General features: G+C 43.8%; 1 protein-coding gene across 6 annotated transcripts in view; it reads right to left on the bottom strand.

The window, feature by feature from the left end:
• DEPTOR (DEP domain containing MTOR interacting protein) overlaps positions 1-19,782 on the bottom strand; it is a 96,652-nt gene extending 76,870 nt beyond the window's left edge. For 2 of the 6 annotated variants that reach the window (XM_087962153.1, XM_087962154.1), the window contains exons 1-2: positions 19,674-19,782; positions 18,721-18,822 (exon numbers count right to left, since the gene is read on the bottom strand). In XM_087962153.1, coding sequence (XP_087818279.1) covers positions 18,721-18,809 — 89 coding nt within the window. In that variant the 5' untranslated portion in view covers positions 18,810-18,822; positions 19,674-19,782. Of the gene's footprint in view, positions 1-18,720; positions 18,823-19,187; positions 19,475-19,673 lie in introns of those variants that run through there. The other 4 variants (XM_087962155.1, XM_087962157.1, XM_087962156.1 and 1 more) reach the window with 3 other exon arrangements.
• Between the last annotated feature and the right edge of the window lie 2,123 nt (positions 19,783-21,905).

Genomic DNA, 21,905 nt, shown 5'->3' with positions numbered 1-21,905 from the left:
TAGGTAGATCTGCTTGCTTGGCTTGGATCGGCAGCGGCTTATATTGGTCTCGCACAGGGTGCTGCGGCCAATGGCAGCCGTTCGAATCTCCCGCGATCGGCTCGGCCAATCGCGGTTGCTTCGTAACGGCCAATCAGTGCCGCACACTCGACCAATCAGGTTGCTGTGCGTCTCAGCCAATCCGAACGCAGGTTTACAAGAATGCAAACACAGAATAACCAAGATCTTAGGACAGTGATGGAGAACCAATGAAACGCGTACCAAAGCTGATACACGTTTTGGGTGACTTGCCAGCATTTACCAACACCCAACAACTATTCTCGAAACCCTGCCCTATTTTCTAGAATAGCATCCTTAGCAAAACAGAAAGAAAAAATAAGTAACCATCTCAACCTGCTGTCTGTTGGCCATCAACACACTCCATTCTTAAGAGGTCTGTAAGGGACGTCCTACTGTTCCCATTTATCCGTACTCATTTATTATGTACATACTTATACCAGTTTATACTTATATGTTTATATGTTATGTTCATACTTATACTTGTTTTCTAAATAAATAAATATATAAAATAAAATAAAAATAACTCTCCCATTCTTGGCACACAAAACAGGCAGCAGTTACAAATGATTTTTGTGGTGTGGAAAAGATTCTCAGTCATCCAGATTGTGGTTGTCTCAAAGATGCTTTTCAAACAGCAACAGGACTTTTGTTTGTTTGTTTGTTTGTTTGTTTTAAAACTAAGTCCAGAGCCGTAGTGGCACAGTGGTTTGAATGTAGCACTGCAGGCTAATTCTGCTGACTGCCAGCAGTTTGGCAGTTCGAGTCTCACTGGCTAAAGGTTGACAGAGTTTCCATCCTTCCAAGGTTGGTAAAATGAGGACGCAGATTGTTGGGGGCAATAAGCTGACTTTGTAAACTGCTTAGAGAGGACTGTTTAAGTGCTTTTGCTATTTTGAAAAGCACCTTTGGGATATACCTTTAGACATGGGATATCTACATTGTTTTTAAATTTAAAAATCTGCATCCATCAGTTTTCTAAAGAGTTAGGTGTTTGATAATCTAGCATTTCCTCCTCTTTCTATGCACATTCTTCTTTTCTCTATTAAAAAGATTGAGACTCTACAAAAAGTGCAGAGAAGAACAACTAGGATGATTAGGGGACTGGAGACTAAAACATGCAAAGAATGGTTACAGGAACTGCACCTGGCTAGACCAGCCAAGAGAAAGACCAGGGGAGACATGATAGCAGTCTTCCAATATTTGAGGGGATCCCACAGGGAGGAAGGAGTCAAGCTATTTTCTAAAGCACCTGTAGGCCAGACAAGGAATAATGGATGGAAACCGAACAAGGAGAGATTCAACTTAGAAACAAGGATAAATTTTCTGACAGTGAGAACAATCCACCAATGGAACAGCTTGCCCTCGGAAGTTGTGGGAGTGCCATCACTTGAGACTTTCGAAAAGAGATTGGACTGCCATTTGTCAGAAATGTTGTAGGGTCTCCCACTTGGGCAGGGGGTTGGACTAGATGACCTATAAGGTCCCTTCCAACTCTGATTATCTGTTATCTGTTTAAAAAAAAAAACAGAGCAAAATTTTCAAAGTTTCCATAACAAAAACATTAGAGCCTTAACTGTGCAACCCCATCCATGTTTAACTGACAATCTCATGACAGTTTAGAAGGGTGGTTCAATCCTCTGCCCTTAACATTCATATAGCTTTAACAGCCACATTGGTCTTCTCAATTTTTTTTTAAAAAAGGCACACTTGACAGCATATTTATATTATGGACTAAAATAAACATCTACAATTAATTTTTAAAAGGAACATAGTTTTCCTACGTTGCTGCTCAGCAGAACTGGCTGGTCTGAGGAGAATTAATCAAATTGGAATTAAAGTTTGAGTTTGTCTCTGTACATTGTAGCTTCAGCAGCAGAGATAATTGACGATTTTTAGAAGCACTACATCACAATAGCAAAATGGTTGAGTTAAACAACCAACTCACAGAACCACAGAGCTGAAGGGGGCCATTCAGGCCATTATGTCCAAACCCAAAGTAGGGCTGTCTCAGATATATTTAGCTGTTAGCCACTAAAAACCCAGTATGGATGAAGAACTTATCTCCTTATGTTCTTGAGAACATCACTGGAATAGGGGATGGGGCGCCTGCGCAGGGGGGGGGGGGGAGTCGTACGTGCATTGCATTATGGGTGCAGGCACATGCGCACGCACACGGGCACTTTCGGCACACAATGACAAAAAGGTTAGCCATCGCTCATCTAGGCAGTGACGGCTAACCTTTTCAGCACCAAGTGCCCAAAGCACGCATGCGTGCACCCCCAAAATGCAATGTGCACACACCGCGCATGCGCCCTACCACTCCCACGCATGTGTGCCACCCTTGCCCCCACACATGCATGTGTGATCCCTACCCATGCGCCCCACCCCATGCATGCGTGTACCCCCACCCGCATGCGCCCTGGGCCCAACCCCCACACATGCGCAGCAGAGACACTGGGGCAATGGCTGACGTGCCCAGGGAGAGGGCTCTGCGTGCCACCTCTTAGGATTGCATTGGCTTTTTTGGCTGCTGCTGCACACTGCTGGCTCATATTTAGCTGGTTGTCCACTAAGACTCCAAGATCCCTCTCACAGTTACTGCTATTGAGCCTGGTTTCACCCAGTCTTTATGTGTCCTTTTGGTTTTTCTTGCCTAAGTGTAGGACTTTACTTTTCTCTACATTGAATTTCATTTTGTTAGATATGGCCCAGTGTCCTAGTCTGTCAAGATCCCTCTGGATCTTGAGCCTATCTTCTTGGGTGTTAGCTATTCCTGCCAGCTTAGTATCATCTGCAAATTTGATACGTTCCCCTTCTATTCCCTCATCTAAGTAGCTTATGAAGATATTGAAGAGTACTGAGCCTAAGACGGAACCTTGTGGCACCCCACTGCTTACTTCCCTCCATGTAGACTTAGACCCATTAAGGACTACTCATTGAGTACAGTTTGTCAGCCAATTACGAATCCGTCTAATGGTGATGCTATCTATCCCACTTTTTTCTAGGTTGCCAAGAAGTAGTTGACTTTTGGACTCTTCTCCTCTTTTGTGAGACACATAATCTTCTCCCATCGTTTTCTGCCCTGGAGAACACTTGCCAGGTACGAAAGAGAAGGTAGAAGAATCCCAGAGCCACGAAGCATTTTGCTGGCCATCCATTCTTTTCCAACAGTAAATGGTGGGTTCCACTAAAGATCACTAATTAAAAGGGGGAAGGAAAATGCTCTCCTTTTAAGAGACCACTAGCTGCTAATGGGAAAGGAGATCTTGTCTGCAAGAGGACTATCATGCTTCAGAGAGATCTTGGTGACTTTCTGAGGATTCTCCTCCTTCCATCAGTCCCTGCCTTGTTATTTATCTTCCTGATCTTTGCTTTCTGTGAGATTCCTCCACTAGACTGGTATGAGCTGGTTGGATCAAAATATGCACCCCAATATCTGGTCAGAACCAACAAAGCAACTCTTACATGAAGCCTATGCTTCTGCAGTTACAAAATTTCTGAGACCCAAATGCTATATGTGTGTTCTGCATTTTAAATGCACAACACTTGTTCCAATAAACTTTCACCCAGATATCTCAGTTTCACCTGTCTCGTTAAATCTTGTCAACGAGCTCTCCTATGATCTTTTAAAAATGGTAGGGTATTCAGTGTGCTGTTGTACATTCAGGTTGGCGAAATTATTTCTGTTCAAAAGCACATCCAGTGCATTTGTTTCCTTCAATGTCTTCATTAAAATTAATGAAACTGAAATGATTTTCTATATCCCTTTTAATATACTGCCATTTCCAACCTAACAAGGGAATAGATATTGTCTTGGTTGGCATGTGAGATGACTTGTGCTGAGAAAAAGATCAAATTGTGTCTCCTGCACTTCTCACCAGGTTTCAGCACCATTGACTGTGGTAACCTACAGGACAGGTTATCCAAGTTGTGATGAGGGCAACTTTACTATGGTCCCCTAACTTTCAAGTTATTTGGGGACTAATTCTTCTGTCAAATGGCAGTTAGAGTTCCCAAGGGTTCCATTCTATGCTCTTTAACATCTAAAATGGACGACAAATGGTTGCAGGAATGATGTACGTCTAGTATAATAAAAATAAGGACTAGGGGTGACATGATAGGAATGCTTCAATATCTGAGGGGCTGTAACAAAGAGGGAGTTAATCTATTCTCCAAAGCACCTGAGGGCAGGACAAGAAGAAATGGATGGAAACTCATCAAGGACAGAAGCAACTTAGAATTAAGGAGAATTTTCCTGTCAGTTAGAACACTTGATCAGTGGAACAACTTGCCTCCAGAAGTTGTGAATGCTCCAACACTGGAGGTTTTTAAGAAGAGATTGGACAATCATTTGTCTGAAATTGTTTCCTTCCTGAGCAGTGAGTTGGACTAGGACAGTGGTCACCAACCAGTGAGCTGGGGACCTCTGGTGGTCCACGAGAAAATTTTGGTGGTCTGCAGAGAAATGTCACCCTGAAATCACCCCCCAAAGCAATTAATCCAGGCTGCGTGGGAACACAAGGCTGAGCCGCCCACATGGCCCGCAGGAACACAAGGCTTGCATTGCTTGCATTGTGAACAACACGCGGTAGTGAGGGAAGGGGGGGGAAGGGCGGAGGGGGGGAACTTGGCCCACTCACCCCATGTGCCTGGCCTGGCCACCGGGCTGCTTCTTTCCGCTTCTTTCTTCTTCTGCTTTTGGCTGCACGCAAGGAAAGCCACAAAAGTCTTTCTTTCTTTTCCCCAAACTCTGCTAGAAATGAGTCTTTGGGACCCTGCAAGGCATCCTGCTCCAAGAGGCTGCACCAGCAAAGACTAATTTCTGGCGGAGTTTGGGGGAGAGAAAGAAAGACTTCTGCTGCTTCTGCTGCTTTCCTTGCACGAACCCAAAAGTCTCCCCCGCCCCCCGAGAACGGAGCTGGAGACAGTATCCTGTGATTCCAAATAAAGAATGATTGATCGGTAGGAAAATGGGGTGGAGAATTTTCCTGCAGACTTTTTCCTGCAGCCACTGTCAGTCAAAATTCATATTAGTGGTCCACGGATTTAAAATTATGAGTTTGGTGGTCCCTGAGGTCCAAAAGGTTGGCGACCCCTGGATTAGAAGACCTACAAGGTCCCTTCCAACTCTATTATTATGTTATCTTCATGAAAGATAACATCCTGTTATCTTCATGAAATTGCTAAGAGAGGTCAACCACAGTTCTGGTTTGAGATGCCATCTCTACTACTTCTAACTCTACTTGTATCATAGGTGAGGGGGTTGACATCCTGAACCAACACCAGGGTAAGGTAATAAGACTGGATAAGGATGAATAAACTGAATCTTAACCCAGACAGGGGTTAAAGATACTGCTTACGGTTGGTGCATCTGTCTAGCTACGTGATATCTTTCTTATCATGGAGCGATCTGCACTCACTCTAAAGGAGCAGGTTCACAGTTTACTGGGTGATTCTAGAAACCCAACTTGTCCTCTGTGGCACAGAGTTCCTTTTATCAGCCTGTGCTTATTTATCAACTACAACTTTATTGGATGGAGAACTTTGTAACAGATGCAGTGTTTATGCTCTGATAATTTCTAGTTGGATTATTGCAACACACTGTACATAGGATTGCTTTAAAATGATCTGGAGACTTCAATTAATATAAAATCCAGCAGCTTGACTGCTCACTAGGAACATATTATTCCAGGTCTTTTCCATTCACACTGTTTTTCTTGGACACAACTCAAAGCGCTGCTCTTCACCTTTAACCTTTGATGAACAAGTTGAGGTGGTTTTTCTGTAGGAAGGAAGGTCATCTGAGGTGGCCCACTTATGGAAAACCTTCGCCTAAAAAGCTCAACTGGCCCCAACACTGAATTTTTTTTTTTTTATTGTCAAGGAAAGACCACTCTATGCCCCCAGACTTATAAATTGGCTTTTCATTATGTTTTAATTCCTATTATTTTAACTTTTGAATGCTGTAGTTTTATTTTGCATTTTATTGTATACAGTAGGCTTTTATTCACATTATATTTTTAAAGTATGTTTTGCTGGTTGACGAGCATGTGAACTCTCCAACCAGCTTTCACTTTCGAGTGATTTAAACAGCAATAGCACTTAAACGTATATATACCACTTCATGGTGCTTTACAGCCCTCTCTAAATGGTTTAGAGAGTCAGCATATTGCTCCCAACAACCTGGGTCGTCATTTTATCCGTCTTGGAAAGATGGAAGGCTGAGTCAACCTTGAGCCTGGTGAGGATCGAACTCCAGGCTGTGGGCAGAGTTAGCCTGCATTCTAACCACTGTATTCTAACCATAGCTCTTCCTTTAATACAGGGGTGTCAAACTCGTGTCATCATGGCGGTGTCACGTGACGTATCGGGACTTTTTTCCCCCTTCGCTAAATCGGGTGGGGGTGGGGCCAGCACGTGACGCATCCAGCCCACAGGGCATGAATTTGACACCCCTGCTTTAATACTTAAAATAAATTCAACTTATTAATTATAGGTAGTCTTCAACTTGTGACCACAATTGACCATCCTGGCCAGAATTTCCGTTGTTCAGCCCGGCAGTTTTTAAGTGAGTCAGACCCAATTTATGGCCCTGTTTGCCACAGATGTTAAACAAATCACCTCAGTCGTTATATGAATCACATAGTCATTAAGCAAATCCAGCTTCCCCCATTAATTATGCTTGATAGAAGCTAGCAGGGAAGATTATTGGTGGTGTTTGTTGTATAACCCTGGGACGCTGCAACAATTGTAAATACACACTGGCTGCCTGAATTCTGATCAGGTGGATCCTGCAATAGTTGTAAGTGTGAGGATCAGCTGTAAGTCAAGGACTTCCTGAATTCAGTTGACCTGCCCTTCTTCAAACGGTTGCCATCTCCTATTTCTCCTTACATGAACTCTGTGAGGTAGGTTAAACGCCCGTATCAAAGTCAGTGAGAGAGTTTTCACAGCTGAGGGTTAAATTAAATCTGGTCTCCCTTGTTCCACTTCAACACTAAAACAGCATCTCTTTCTCAACATTAAAAAAAAACCCTTTAATTTCATGTTCGTTCCTAACAGTATTGACCTGGAATAGAATGCAGCACAGCTGCAGAGCAATTCTCAAAACGGTTGTTTTGAGAAAGGCTATACACTCTATTGATTTAACTTACTAATTCATTAAAATTAGAAAGCTCACATGCTGCTGACTTGGGAATGAAGAGCATTTTTCTTAGAGAAATATTTCTATAGGCTACACACTGAGCAGATAATGAGAGGGTCCATACATCAAATTACATTGTAAGATTTGTATGTTGCATAAATAGCATTATTGTGGCTTTCAGGTTTCATTAATACATTCACTGTGGTTTGTAAACTATAGATTATGTCTTGGACATAACCCAGAAAAAGGGCCAATTATGGCTTACTCAATCATGATGAAACAAACATTGTTTAGCAGAATGTATGGACTAATACTGAATGTCAGGAAAAAAATGGGAATATACAGAAAGATAACAGATAACAGATAATCAGAGTTGGAAGGTACCTTGTAGGTCATTTAGTCCAACACCCCACCCAAGCAGGAGATCCCACACCATTTCTGACAGATGGCAGTCCAATCTCTTCTTGAAAGTCTCAACTGATGGCGCTCCCACAACTTCCGAAGGCAACTTCTGTTCCATGGGTTGATTGTTCTCACTGTCAGAAAGTTTCTCCTTATTTCTAGGTTGAATCTCTCCTTGTTCAGTTTCCATCCATTATTCCTTGTCTGGCCTTCGGGTGCTTTAGAAAATGGCTTGACCCCTTCCTCTCTGTGGAATCCCCTCAAATATTGGAAGACTGCTATCATGTCTCCCCTGGTCCTTCTCTTCACTAGACTAGCCATGTCCAGTTCCTGTAACCATTCTTCATATGTTTTAGCCTCCAGTCCCCTAATCATCCTGGTTGCTCTTCTCTTCACTCTTTCTAGAGTCTCAACATTTTTTTTAATAGTGTGGTGACCAAAATTGGATGCAGTATTCCAGGTGTGGTCTGACTAAGACTTTATAGAGTGGTATTAGTACCTCACTTGATCTTGATTGTATCCCTCTGTTAATGCAATTTAGGATAAAATGCAATACGGGCAATCCTAGACTTACAACCACAATTGGGACCCGCATTTTTGTTGCTAAGTGAGACAGTTAAGTGAGTTTTGTCCCATTTTACGAGCTTTCTTGCCACAGTTGTTAAGTAAATCACTGCAATTGTTAAGTTAGTAACATGGTTGTTAAGTGAATCTTGCTTCTCCATTGACTTCGCTTGTCAGAAGGTCGCAAAAGAGGATCACATGGACTCGGCAACCGTCATAACTAGGAGTCAAGTTGCCAAGCCCTTGAATTTTGATCGAATGACCATGGGGAAGCTGCAAGGGTCGTAAGTGTGAAAAATGGTCATAAGTCACTTTTTCCAGCACCATGGTGACTTTGAATGGTCACTAAATGAACTGTTGTAAGTCAAGGACTATCTGTACTTCTTTGCACAATTTTTAACGATGTCTGCATTGGCTTAAGCTGCATAATTAAGCTGCGTTGAAGAAAAACAGAGAAGGAAATGAGGCAACTTTATTTTCGAACAGCACAGCTTAACGAACAATATTAGATCTTGGGACATTATTCATACTGAAATAATTGAATTTGCTTTCAGGAAGCAGTAGTGTTGGTTTGCTAGATCCGTGGACCCGATAACCTTTGAGGAAGTCCTTAGTGTTTAGAGTTGCGATATAAGAGAACAATACGCCAAAAGTGATAAATATGTAAGCAATACATCACTCTTTCCTTCCTCCACATGGAAATTTATTTAGAAACTTCCTAAGGACTGTTTCTCCAGGTCTGAGAGGATGGAAGAGCGAAAATGCCAGATGACAAGCTTTCTCTCCGAGGCACATAGAGCTATATTTCAGACTCGGCTAGCAACCACAGGTTTACAGATTAACAGAGTTGGAAGGGACCTGGTAGGTTATCTAGTACAGGGGTCCCCAACCACCGGTCCCTGGACCGGTACCGGTCTGTGGATCATTTTTTATCGGGCCGCAAAGCTTGGGCGCTGCCATCTTGTTTCGACGGCATTTCCGGGTTTTTGGTTGCTTCTGGGTTTTCGGTTGGAAAGTGCTTCCGGGTTTTCAGTTGGAAAGCGGCATTTGGGTGCTCGCGCCTTAGTTTTGTCGAAGAGGGGGGCGGCGGCTTCGAACGAAGAGCCATCCCGATGGCAGTGGAGTCTCGCGTTACTCAGGTACCGGTCCGTGGAAGAATAAATAATTGTGAAACCGGTCCCTGGTCCAAAAAAGGTTTGGGGCCACTGATCTAGTAGTCCAACAAGCAGGAGACCCTACCTCATTTCTGACAAATGGCAGTCCAATCTCTTCTTGAAAGCCTCCAGTGATGATGACATAGACATTTGTCAGCACTATGAGAATTAGGAGTTGAGCAGAGTGATGGCACAAGGGAAAAACTGTTCCTGTGTCTAGTTGTTTTGGCATATAATGCCCTATAGAGCCACAGTGGCGCAGTGCAGTACTGCAGGCTACTTCGGCTGCCTTCTGGCTGCCTGCAATTTGGTAGTTCAAACCTCACCAGGCTCAAGGTTGACTCAGCCTTCCATCCTTCCGAGGGGGGTAAAATGAGGACCCAGATTGTTGGGGGGCAATATAAACTGCTTAGAGAGAGCTGTAAAACACTGTGAAGCAGTATATAAGTCTAAGCACTATTGCTATTGCTATAAGCAACTCCCCTTTACCAAGCATGTCTATTTACAAAGAAATAAAATTCAGAGGGTCTCCATTTTCCCCTTATTGTGTAATTTCTCCCTTGTCTTTATAAGCTTGCTACTGTCACATAACTTATGCAGGAATTCACTGAAGAGGGAGCAAAAACTTCAAGATGACGGGTTTTGCAAAGAACAGCAGCCCGTGCGATTGCCTAAAGCTTTATCTACCCTGAGCTGTGCTATTGAAATAAGCCAACTTGAAAGAAGAAAAACTCGTGCAGGAAAGACTGAGAGAGACGCTAACCCCACCACCACCATGAAAAAAACAAAAAACCTTGTCTTTTAAGAACGGCTTTAAAACTTCTATCCTCAATTCAGTTCTTACATTAAATAATTTGATTAAACGTGGCCCTCAAGCTGTTTCTATAATGAGCAGAAGAAGGAATAACTTCGAGGAACAGGAGGAAGAGCCACAACTGAGGCCTGATCAAAGAAATACGTTATCTGGGCCAGACTTATAACCAGAGAAAAATAATGTTTCCGGAAAGACCCTCTCTAAGGTATCATGAAGATAAAGGGGGGCTGTGGGGCAAGACACAACAGAAGATCCTGCTGCTGTAACTTTATACTAAAAATAGCGTTAGCGTGCATGATTTTGATTTCTAGTCTGGTCTAGGTCGAAGGGCTGACAGTTTCTGAATCCCAGAATACTTTCCTTTTCTTCTTTAAAATCAATTGATACCTTGCAGGCAGATGGCCCAATGGTGGGATTCAACATTTTTTACTACCAGCTCTGTGGGCATGGCATGACTTGGATAGTGTAAAATCTCCATTCTCTTCCCACCCCACTAACCTGCTTTCCAGCTCCGTCCTCCTGTGCGGGGCAACAAAAGAAGACCCAGCCGATCAGCTGGGACTCGGGAGGCAGAGAATCGATGGGGCGTGGGGCCAGTCAGAGGTGGGATTTGCCGGTTCTCCGAACTACTCAAAATTTCTGCTAGCAGTTCTCCAGAACTGGTCAGAACCTGCTGAATACCACCTCTGGTGTATGCCTTATGGCCTGGGACTTTATAAGCTCTATCCCACTACATACATCGTTCATGTAACATGCGTGATCAGATTCTCCCTCTCCAAGGCTGTGGTTAATTAAAAAGAAAGAAAAACCATGTTATTTTATTTTTAGGGGTGAAATGATAGCAGTGTTCCAATATCTCAGGGGCTGCCACAAAGAAGAGGGAGTCAAGCTATTCTCCAAAGCACCTGAAGGCAGGACAAGAAGCAATGGGTGGAAACTAATCAAGGATAGAAGCAACCAGAACTAAGGAGAAATTTCCTGACAGTTAGAACAATTAATCAGTGGAACATTCAATTAATCAGTGGAGCATTCACAACTTCTGCCTCCAGAAGTTGTGAATGCTCCAACACTAGACATTTTTAAGAAGAGAAGGACAACCGTTTGTCTGAAATGATATAGTTTCCTGCTTGAGCAGGGGGATGGACTAGAAGATCTCTGAGGTCCCTTCCAACTCTGTTATTCTGTATTTTATTCTGTAACCTCAGACTCTGTATTCAAACATTGATTTAACATTGAGACCTATCATTTTGATTGTTTAAACAAGTAGTCTACAACTTACCACCACAACTGAGCCCAACATTTCTGTTGCAAAGTGAGACATTTATTGAGTTTTATGACCTTTCTTGCCACAGTTGTTAAGTGAATCACTGCAGTTAAGTTAGTAACTCAGTTGTTAAGTGAATCTGGCTTCCCCATTGATCTGTCAGAATGTCGCAAAAGGTGATCACATGACTCCAGAAGACTGCAACTGTCATAAATATGAGTCACTTGCCAACTGTCTGGATTTTGATCATGTGAACCATGGAGAGGCTGCAATTGTCATAAGCAGGGGTGGGATTCTACAGGTTCGCACCTATTCGCTAGAACCGGTTGTTAACATTCTAAGCAGTTCGGAGAATCGGTTGTTAGAAGAAATTACTGGCCTAATCCTGTAAGGAAGGCAGGAAGGAAACATTCTGGTTTTGCTTACAGAAACTGCCTCTCCGTTAAACCTTTTTACATTCTTGGCAGGACTAGACTTCCTGTCTCAGGAACCTCTCTGGAGTTTTTCCCCCTCCTTTGCTGGTACTTTGCCTGTGTGGAGTGACTATTCAAAATTACAATGGCACTGAAAAAATGACTTATGACCATTTTTCACACTTACGACTGTTGCAGACTCCCCACAGTCACGAGAGGCCAAGCGAGGAGATGTGTGCCTCGATGTGAGTGATATTGAGTTGGCCATGCCCAGCTGGTGGTCACATGACCACCAAGTCATGCCTACCACCTAAGCCACGCCCACAGAACCGGTTGTTAAAAAATTTGAATCCCATCCCTGGTCATAAGTGTGAAAAACGGCCGTAAGTCACTTTATTCAGTGCTGTTGTTACTTTGAACGGTCAGTAAATGAACTGTTGTAAGTTGCGGACTACCTGTACCATGCCGATTGTCTTGTCTTGGAGAAGTTTTCAGTTCTTTTTGCTTTTTCCTCCCAGCTTTTCTTTCTCGTTTCCAAACATTCAGGTCCTTTGCTATCTTCCATACAGATCAAAACCTTAAGGGATAATCCTGTAAGGAGAAACTTGTTTTGGTCTGAGCTGTGATCACACAGGCCACACTTGTAATCTTCTGTCAGAAAAACCTGAACTGGCCACGTCTATTAGGAGAAAACGTGAAATGGTTCAGTGCTTTATTCTGACTTGAAAACCATCTCTTGGTTCTGAAATGACATTTTGTCCGGAGCGCAAAACAGTCAAAACAGCCCAAGTCAAGGTTAGAAGGCTGAGATTGTTTGCTATGACGACCATGACAGTCAATATGCTGCGGTAAGCAAGGAATAAACGTTCTGAACAAAACTCTCAGAAACACCAGGAGGTTTGTTTCAAGTTTGGAACACTTGGAAGAGACAGTTGTGAGCTTGAAACATTTTGTGCAACCTTAAACAAAGGGCAAGAGCATTAGGGCTCTCAGCTGTGTGTCCAAGAAGACAATTCGGTTATTATAGAACTGAGCTGAGAAAACCATAACTGAGAAAACTGGCAAAGCTTTTCTTCATGTTCACTGAGTGTCAGTTCTTCAAGGTAGCCTGGATTGGAAAATGGACATCCTAAGAGTTACAGGAATGATCATTTATTATTGAAGTGTATAATAACAGAATCTTGAAATGTAGGGTTCTTGGTGGTCTCTGAGCTTGGTTGTATTCTTGCAGACATTTTATTACCCAGCTAGGTAACATCATCAGTGCTAGAAGGGAAGGGGGTTTCTCTCTGTTTATGTACAAGTAGCTTACCCTGTCATTGCTATGGGAGTGTTCCCGATAGTTCCTTGATTAGACCGTTGTTTACTGAGTTAATAGTTCCTTGTTTGTTTGCTATTTGGTCATTTATCTCTGCTTATCTGGGTTTTGACTGCTGGTCAGGAGGTATAGTGATCTTCTAGCTTTTTTATTGTCTCCTTTGAATGGTATGTAGATGTTATTATTATCTCTATGTGCCTGTTGATGGGTGGTTTATCTGAGCTCCAGGTTTTCAGGAATCTTCTAGTGTTTTTTGGACTTAGCTTGATCTAGAATGCTCACTGTTTCCCATCTGAAAACTAGGGTGAAGTCTGCCCATGTGTTCTGCAATTAAGGAGTTTTCATCATGTCTTCAGACTCTTGGGAGCGAGCCCCACTCCCTTCTAGCACTGATGATGTTACCTAGTTGGGTAATGAAATGCCTGCAAGAAAACCACCATATTCAGAGAGTACCAAGGAACCGCACAATTCCACCCTGAGCTACGAATATCCTCTTGTATTGGAATCTTGAAGTCCTTTCGGAGATTCTTTCTGCTCCGTCATAATTAAGACAAAATTCCTTTGAGTTTCTTCCCTACAGTTTCTAGTTTTCCAGGAGCAGTTCTTCTAGGTGATCTCTATCTTTCTTTATGTGAAGAAAAGTGATTGGAATATTCAACCCCAACCTTAAAACAAGCTTGATATACCCAACACACAGCTTCCATTATTTAATTGGCTGCATTCTGGGGTGCCTCACATAGTCATGGACAGCAATGGACCTCCAGTTCAGACTTCCCTTCTCTCTGCAGCCTGCTGCACAGGTTTATTCTCTCTCCACTTTCGAAACATTTTTTTGCCAGAGAGTGCATGTGCTCAGCAAGCTTCTCCCCTTGTGTCTTGGCTACACCTGCATTTCCCTCCTGCTTGTCTTGCCTTCTATCAACCATGCCCTCATGCATTGCTGCTCTCAAGGAAAAGGAGAAAAAGAGAAGAATGTTTCAGAGCAAAAATGTGACTTCTAAAGCATGTTGTTATTTTAAGCTACTGAATCTCCTTCTCGTGCATTCATGATGGTGCCATTATTTGCCTCTGGGGCCTTATCTGTGCAATCATCTGCTGCTGGAGAGGGAAAATGTGGTGTCACACGCCAGTGCTTTGGCACTGTTGTATGGGTAAAAACTACTCATGAAATCTTCTGCTTTGTTCTTAAGATCTAAACATTATTTGCCAGTTCAAGGTACTGTCTCTGGCTTTAGCACATCACAGTCAATTCTGTTCCTGCCTCTTTGCAGCTCAGTTGGCGTCACCTTGCTCAATCTTCACTTCTGCAACCAAACATGCACCAGCCATTGTGGCAATACGCCATGCCAAACTCAGTTGGAGCCTCCATTAGGCGACCAAATCAGTGGATGTAATGACCCAGAGTATATCAGAAATAAAACAAAACCCAAAACATAACTAAAAGTCCTTCAATACCTTCAACTTGGCTTCACTGTTTAATTGTTCACAGTGGAGGAGTAAACTATTTTCAAAATAACATTTCAAAAGAAAGAAACACAGTTCAAATTCAAAGAGCCGATAACGACGCAAAAACCAAAAACAAACTGCACTGAATAAAGTTCCAGGACAGACCAGGATAGATAATTGCCAACTTCAGGAAGATAACCAGGTACAGTCCGTTGGAAGAACGCCAACCAAGATAAACCTTCTTTAGGAATAAAACACTAATTTGTCTCCAGCTTCTGTTAGCACACAGGTCCAAACTCTTATGCAGATCTCACACCTGCAACCCATGAAGAGGATCATGGCCCTCTCCTCCCAAGTAGACCACGTTTTACCCTGATCCTCTCCTCCCTGCGTGCCCTAGGATGGGTCTGGGTCCTCCTCTGACTGCTCAGCCAGCCTCTGACCTTCCCCAGCCTCCTCCACCACCTCTGGAGCCACACTTCCACTCCCTGTTGGCTGTTCCTCCTCTTCCTCAGAGTCAGTCTCCACCAGGGGCATGACAATGGGCCTCTCTAATCCTTAAGGGAGGCCAGGAGAAATGGAATGTGTGCTTTAGCCATCTGATAATGTACAGAATGGCTTGAGGAAGATCTGGAAAAACCACATGCCTTTTTGTTGACCAAAATGAAATTAGGGGAGCTCGTATGGACACGGGCAGATAAGATCAAAGGACCATTAATCCACACTGCTTTGGAAAGGCAGAATCCTCTAGCAGTGAATAACGATCCAGAGATCTCTGCAACCATCACACACAACCCTTACAAAGCAAAAACCAGGCTGGCTCAGAACAGTCCTGATATCTATTGTAAATAAGACATACGTGGGTAGAAATTTCACTCCCGGTTATTCATTTGCACACAGACATAACTGATTCTTTCTTATTCTTCCACTAAAGAGGTTGACCAGGGTTTTTCAAACTTGGCAATTTTAATGGTGTGTGGAATTCAGCTTCCAGAATTCCTCAGTCAGCATGAGTTGAAGTCCACACATCTGAATGTTGTCAAGTCTGAAAAAGAGTGCCATAGATTTAATTTCTCCCATGAAGGGCTTCCCAGGTATGGTGGATTACACTTCCCAAGAATTCCCATGGTGGCTTGTCAGAGATGCTGGCTGAAGTTACAGCAGAGTAGCTACTACCCACCCCTTCCCTTAAAATTTACTCAGGTAAAAGCAACCCATTAATGAATAAAGATACTTCAAGGACACCCTCCTCCAGGTAGAATTATCTGGCTTTAGGTGAATACACATAGTTCTCATTTTACAACTAATTGCTTAGTGACTGTTCAATGTTATTATGATGGACCCCTCCCCCCAAAAGATACTTAGGACCCAAATTCAAAGTTCCAATAGCCGCCCCTGTCCCCAAGGTTATATGATCACATTTTGGGCACTTGGCAACCAGCCTGCATTTACAGCTGTTTGCAGTATTCTACAATTTATGACAAATTTATGGCATTTATTTCCGATTTCTGGGAAAAAAAAGTCCCATTGTAGACAATGGGTTTGCTTAATGACAAATAATGTTATAAAATCAGATTGGTCATATGGGAGCATTGATTTACAACTGTTATGCCATACAATAGAAACTGTAGGCTCCATTATAATCATAAGTCATATTATTTGCATGCAGGGAAGCATGCTTACCATCCTGTCCTCAAGGAGACATGGTCTAAGAATTATTTTTTTTATCTTTTGGAATGATTTGGTTGATTCTGTTTTAAAAGTATTCTTTGTAAACCATCTAAAGTATGGGAGAAAAAGAGTAAGGGCATACAAACATGCAAGCAAATAAATAAATATCAGGGCATCACAATGCTTGAATGTTTCAGCCTCTTTAAATACTTGTGCCTGACATCCTACAACAAGCAAACACCGCAGGATTGCATGCAACCAGAAAGGAAAGGAAAATAAAAAATCTTCTCTATTTGATATGACAACAGTAGTTCACATGTTTTACTTATCGTAAAATATTTATATCTCAGTTCCTCTTCCTTGGTTTCTTAACTTTGCTGCTAGCCCTACTGAAGGCTTTGTAAATTCTCCATGAGTTGCAATTTCACTTTGCAACTAAAATCTTTTTACACCAACGGCTGGTGGAACCCCCCTCCCGCATTTTAATCTCACCTCATCCTGGAAAGCTTTAAATAAATAAATGAATAATAAAAAAACAAAATAAAAATAAGAAATAAAATAATAAAATATAAAATAAAATAACATAATAAAATATGAAATAAAAAATAATACAATAATAAAATAAAAAATATAAAATAAAATATAATACAAAATAAGATATATAATAAAATAAAATAAAAATAAAATAATACAATACAATAATAAAATAATTTTGCCATGGTTGTTAAGCCAATCATTGCAGTTATAAAGCAAACCCAGATTCCCACATCGACTTTCCTTGTTGGGACCCTGCTGGGAAGGTAGCAAAGGGTGATCATGTGAACCTGAGACACTTCAATCATCGTAAATACATTCCAGTTGTCAAGATGCCTAATTTTGATCAGATGACCATGGTCAAAAGTGTGGTGGGATTCAATTTTTTTTACTACCGGTTCTGTGGGCGTGGCTTGGTGGGCGTGGCAGGGAAAGGATACTGTAAAATCTCCAGTCAGAAGGTGGTATTTGCCGGTTCTCCAAACTACTCAAAAGTTCTGCTACTGGTTCTCCAGAACTGGTCAGAACCTGCTGAATGCCACCTTTGCACCACAGGTTGGTTCTTTGCTGTTTCCAGGGCGACCCCAGGGGCCAGATCTAAACACTCCATGGGCGGGATCCATGCCCTGGGCCTTGAGTTTGACACCCCTGGGATAGACTATTAAAGCTACATGCCTGAGTATAGTGTGTATGCAGACTTTGCCTTATGTAGCAGAATCAAGGTTGTGTATCTGGAAAAGGAAACGCTCTTTGACAGATGAGAAGATGTCAAACAAAATGTTTTTAATTGTTTCTTTTTTTTAAAAAAATAAAAGTTCATTTCATTCTCAGGCTTTAGCCATCCCATAACAGCAAGGCAGCTAAAAATACACCCTCCTGCTTTTGTATACATTGAACGGATGAAGGGAAAACCCTAAAATCACTCTTTTGAATTCATCCTTGTTTGCTGCCGGTGGGGAAAATGAACACAAAGTTAAAATAAAGAAGGGCTCTGAAGATTGAAGAATTCCAAGACTAGTCTTCCAGATAAGCTGGAATACAGTTCCCATCTCCTCTACCCAGCAAGGCCAGTCTGCTAGAAGATGATGGGAACACTGAATCTGTTTCATTCAGTGGTGGTTCGGGGAGTACGTTTTGTGCATGCACCTTGCAAGTCCAGATGTGCGCTGCGCGCGTGTGTAAAACAAGCTTTAGTTGTGCCAACCGGACAGCTGAAAAGTGCTGTGTGCGGGTGTGCAGCATTAGAAAAGCCTCTTTTCTCCTGTTTTTTCAACCTCAGCCGTGCCGCGCAAAGCCTAGCTGAGGTTGCAAAAGCATGAAATAAAGGACAGGTAAGAGCCCAGGCGGGCGAGTGGGCCAAACAGCAGCAAACACAGAACCGGTTCTATGTCTGCTGCTCTTCAGAGCTACCGGTTCTATAGAGCCGGGCAGAACCAGTAGCATCCCACCTCGGGTTTCATTACCCTGCGGGTATTTGTTCATTCAGAGCAGGCTTTTTCTCCTTGAGATGTGAAAATATCGAAAATTCCTGAAAATATCAGGCGTTGCTATGTAGCTGGACGAAGCATCAACCACATCAACACGGTGGCTTGGAGTGAGGAAGGGAAAATTCACCTGGTGCCTTTGCGTCAGTCTTGTCCTCTCGGGCCCACCTACCTTGCAGGGTTATTGTTGAGGCCAATTAAATAAGAGGAGAACCTCCCCATGTAACCTTGATCCTTTACAGCAGGGGGTCTCCATCCTTGGCAACTTTAAGACTTGTGGACTTCAACTCCCAGAGTTCCTCAGCCAGCTTTGCCTAGGTTGGAGACCCCTGCTTTAAAGGAAAAGCAGATTACAGGCAAAAACCATCCCTAAACCCAAAATCTGGGGTAGAACCCAGTTTCCCTTGCTGCCCTCTCCTGGCCAAAGTACTTGTGAAAAGCCACATCCTTACCTTAGCTGTTCCCCTGTCAGAAGAACCTCGGCCATGCACTCCAGCTCAGCTGCCCTCTGTTGCAGGGTGCCCAAGCTATTTTCTTCCATTGCTGCAACCAGCCTGGCCAGAAACACACACACAAACACACATTAAAAACAAAGGAGAAGATGAAAGGCGCCCGCCCGATAACCTGGATGCACCTTTCAGCATCCCAAAGCTTGCAGATGCTTCCCTTTCAGTTCCCCAGAGCCACCGACTTTACGCTCCAATCTTCACGATCTATAACCAGGTGGCCAGGGGTGTCAAAAGGATGCAAGCACCGCTGGGCAAATTCATCAGGAGCCCCGTCCTTGAACGGAATGTTAAAGACTTCCAGACGAGGCCTTGGAAGGCAACCGGGCACATGGCTGCGCGCCTCCCCTCCTCCCCTGCCAACTTGCTTCTCGGAGCCTATTCTGCGCCTTTTTTTTTTCCTTTTCAATTACCAATTCTCCCCAGCCGGCCTTCTGGAGCAGAAATCCAAGGCTTGCTCAATCGCTCGCGATCATTGCAATTTAAAGCAAGCTTCTCGGCGGTTTCCTTCCACGGACACCCCCACCCCCCGCCCTCGAGAAGCGCTTCTCTCGGACACGCCGCTTCCTCGGTTGCGCGCAACCCCACCCCCTGGAAGCCGGGCAGCCAAGTGCGAAGACAAACCCACCCACCCGCTCCCAGCACCCCGATGCGCGCAGCTCTGGATTCCCTTCAGCTCGCAATCGCCTCGGCTGCGCATAAGGCACGCCCCCTCACCCCCTTGGCAAAGGAAAACAAAAACAAGCAGCCACTTCCCCCACACACACACCCCAAAAACCCAACCCCAGTCAACTTGACATTGGGCAAAGCGACGAGGGTTACAACCCGGGTTGGGTGACCAAAGGGGAGAATCCTGACCTGCGAGATTCCCAGCCAGCCAGCCCTGCTTTTCAGCGGACTCACCTGGATCAGGAAAGGGGCGCCTTCCCCCAGGGCGATCCAAGGGGAGAAGGAGATTTTCCCCCGCAGGCTTCCTTGTTCTTCTTCTTGTTGTTGTTGTGGTTGTGGGTGACAGGCAGGCTGCGAGTGACACGTGGTTGCAGCAAAGCTCAGCCTGGCCAGCAGCGTCCCCCTCCGTCCGGCCCGGCGGCGAGGGGGTTTGGCTGGGGCTGAAGGCGTGCGCTCGGGAGCGGCGGCGGCGGCGGGTTTGGCACGGCGGAGCCAATTCGCCTCGAGGTCGGGGGCGGGGAGGGGCGCTGGGAAGCATGGGGAGGAAGGGCGGGTGGGAAACGATTGCGACGCGGTTAGCAACAACCTTCAAGAACGCCGGAGCGGACAAGTGAGTGGAAGGAGGCGTTTCTTGGAGCGCGGAGACCCCCCCTCCCCTCCCCTTCGCCGCTTCCATGCAGTTTTTCCTGTTTTTCTTCCACCTCCTCCTTCTCCCTCCCCCAAACGGGAGGAGGGTTGGAGTCCCGGGAAGCGGCCCAAAGGGAAATCGATAAAAAGCAATTAGCAGCGGGTTCCTCAATTTAAAAGTCGCACGGATCCCAGGCCCAATTTCTGGATCGAGTCGAGAGGCTTCCTGGATCTTGGCTGGCTTGCACCGCACTGCTGGCTGTTCTTTTGCGGAGCAGAAAGGAACGTTGCCTTGCTCGGCTGCTCGTTTTCCCACTCGGTTTGCTTGCGTTGTCCGGCTGCTGCGGGGGAAATACATCAACTGTGGGACAGAACAGAACAGAACACAATAGAATAGAACAGAACAGAACACAATAGAATAGAATAGAATAGAATAGAATAGAATAGAATAGAATAGAATAGAATAGAATAGAATAGAATAGAATAGAATAGAATTCTTTTTTGGCCAAGTGTGACTGGACACACAAGGAATTTGTTTTGGTGCAAATATTCTCAGTGTACACAAAAGAAAAGATACATTCGTCAAGGGTCGGGAATCATAAGGTACAACACTTAATAGTAGTCATAGGATACAATAAACAAATCATACTAGGAAACAGTCAATATAGGATGGTGCAAAGCAGCCAGCCCTTTGGCTTGTATGAGAGTCGGGGCTGTGCAATGCTTTGGTTAGATTAGCAGGATCGTTCATCTTTCTTTCACAATCTGGTAGAGGTAGTGCTCCCACCTCCACGTTTTAGTCTCCGGAGGCCCAGTGAGATGAATGGGACTGATCCCAAGGAACTCAGTGAGTTTCCAAGGCTTTGGGGTGGGTTTGAACCTGGGTCTCTTTAACCCGGGTCCAACAACTTAACCAAATGTGACAAAATAGCAATAAAACGTAGGTAATCCACGTCTTACAACAGTTCATTCAATAACCATTCAAAGTGACTTTTGACCCTTTTTCACAGCCTTTGTAATAACCCCATGATCATGTGATCAAATTTCAGCTGCTTGGTAACTGATTCATACTTACGACCGTTGCTGTGTCCCAAGGTCATGGGATCACCTTTTGCAATCTTTTTGACAAGCAAAGTAAAATGGGGAAGCCAGATTCACTTAACAACCGAGTTGTTATCGACTGCAGTGATTTACTTAACAACCTTGGCAAGAAAGGTCGTGAAATGGGGCAAAACTCCCTTAACAAATGTCTCACATAACAACACAAATTGGAGACTTCCAAGGTCCCTTTCAGCTCTATTCTGATTGATTGAAATCGTGGCCTCAATTGTGGTCATAAGTGAAGGACTGCCTGTACTTCGAAGGAAACTAAGCATCCTTTCTCCAAAACAGCCAGGTTGGCGGTGGGGTTAATGGGGCAAGTCCAGTATTTCTCAACCTTGGCAACATTAAGGGGTGGATTTCAAATCCCAGAATTCTCCAGCCAACCCATGTTGACTGAGGAATTCTGGGAATTGAAGTCTACCCCTCTTAAATTTGCCACGGTTGAGAAACACTAGTCTAGTCTATATTCAACCACTGGGTGACTTTGGGCCAGTTACTTTCTCTTCCCCGCCTTACCTCACAGGGTTGTTGTTGGCAAAAAAAAGGAGGAAGGTCAATCTATATATCCTGGCCAGTGCTGCTGTACATAAAACAGAATAGAAATCTAATAAATAGGTGTTTTTCTGGCATGGAAGGATTTCATCGCTTGGATAAAAATCTCCTTCATCGCAGGTTGATTTCTGGTAACCCGGGGTGGGGAAATCTTGTCCCTTTTATGACTTGTGAACTTC

This window comes from Notechis scutatus, chromosome 3 (assembly GCF_049901735.1).
Source record: "Notechis scutatus isolate UNSWTSFEM ecotype Mainland chromosome 3, rNotScu1.2, whole genome shotgun sequence".
Taxonomy (NCBI): Eukaryota; Metazoa; Chordata; class Lepidosauria; order Squamata; family Elapidae; genus Notechis; species Notechis scutatus.
This window is presented reverse-complemented; position numbering and strand designations above follow the sequence as displayed.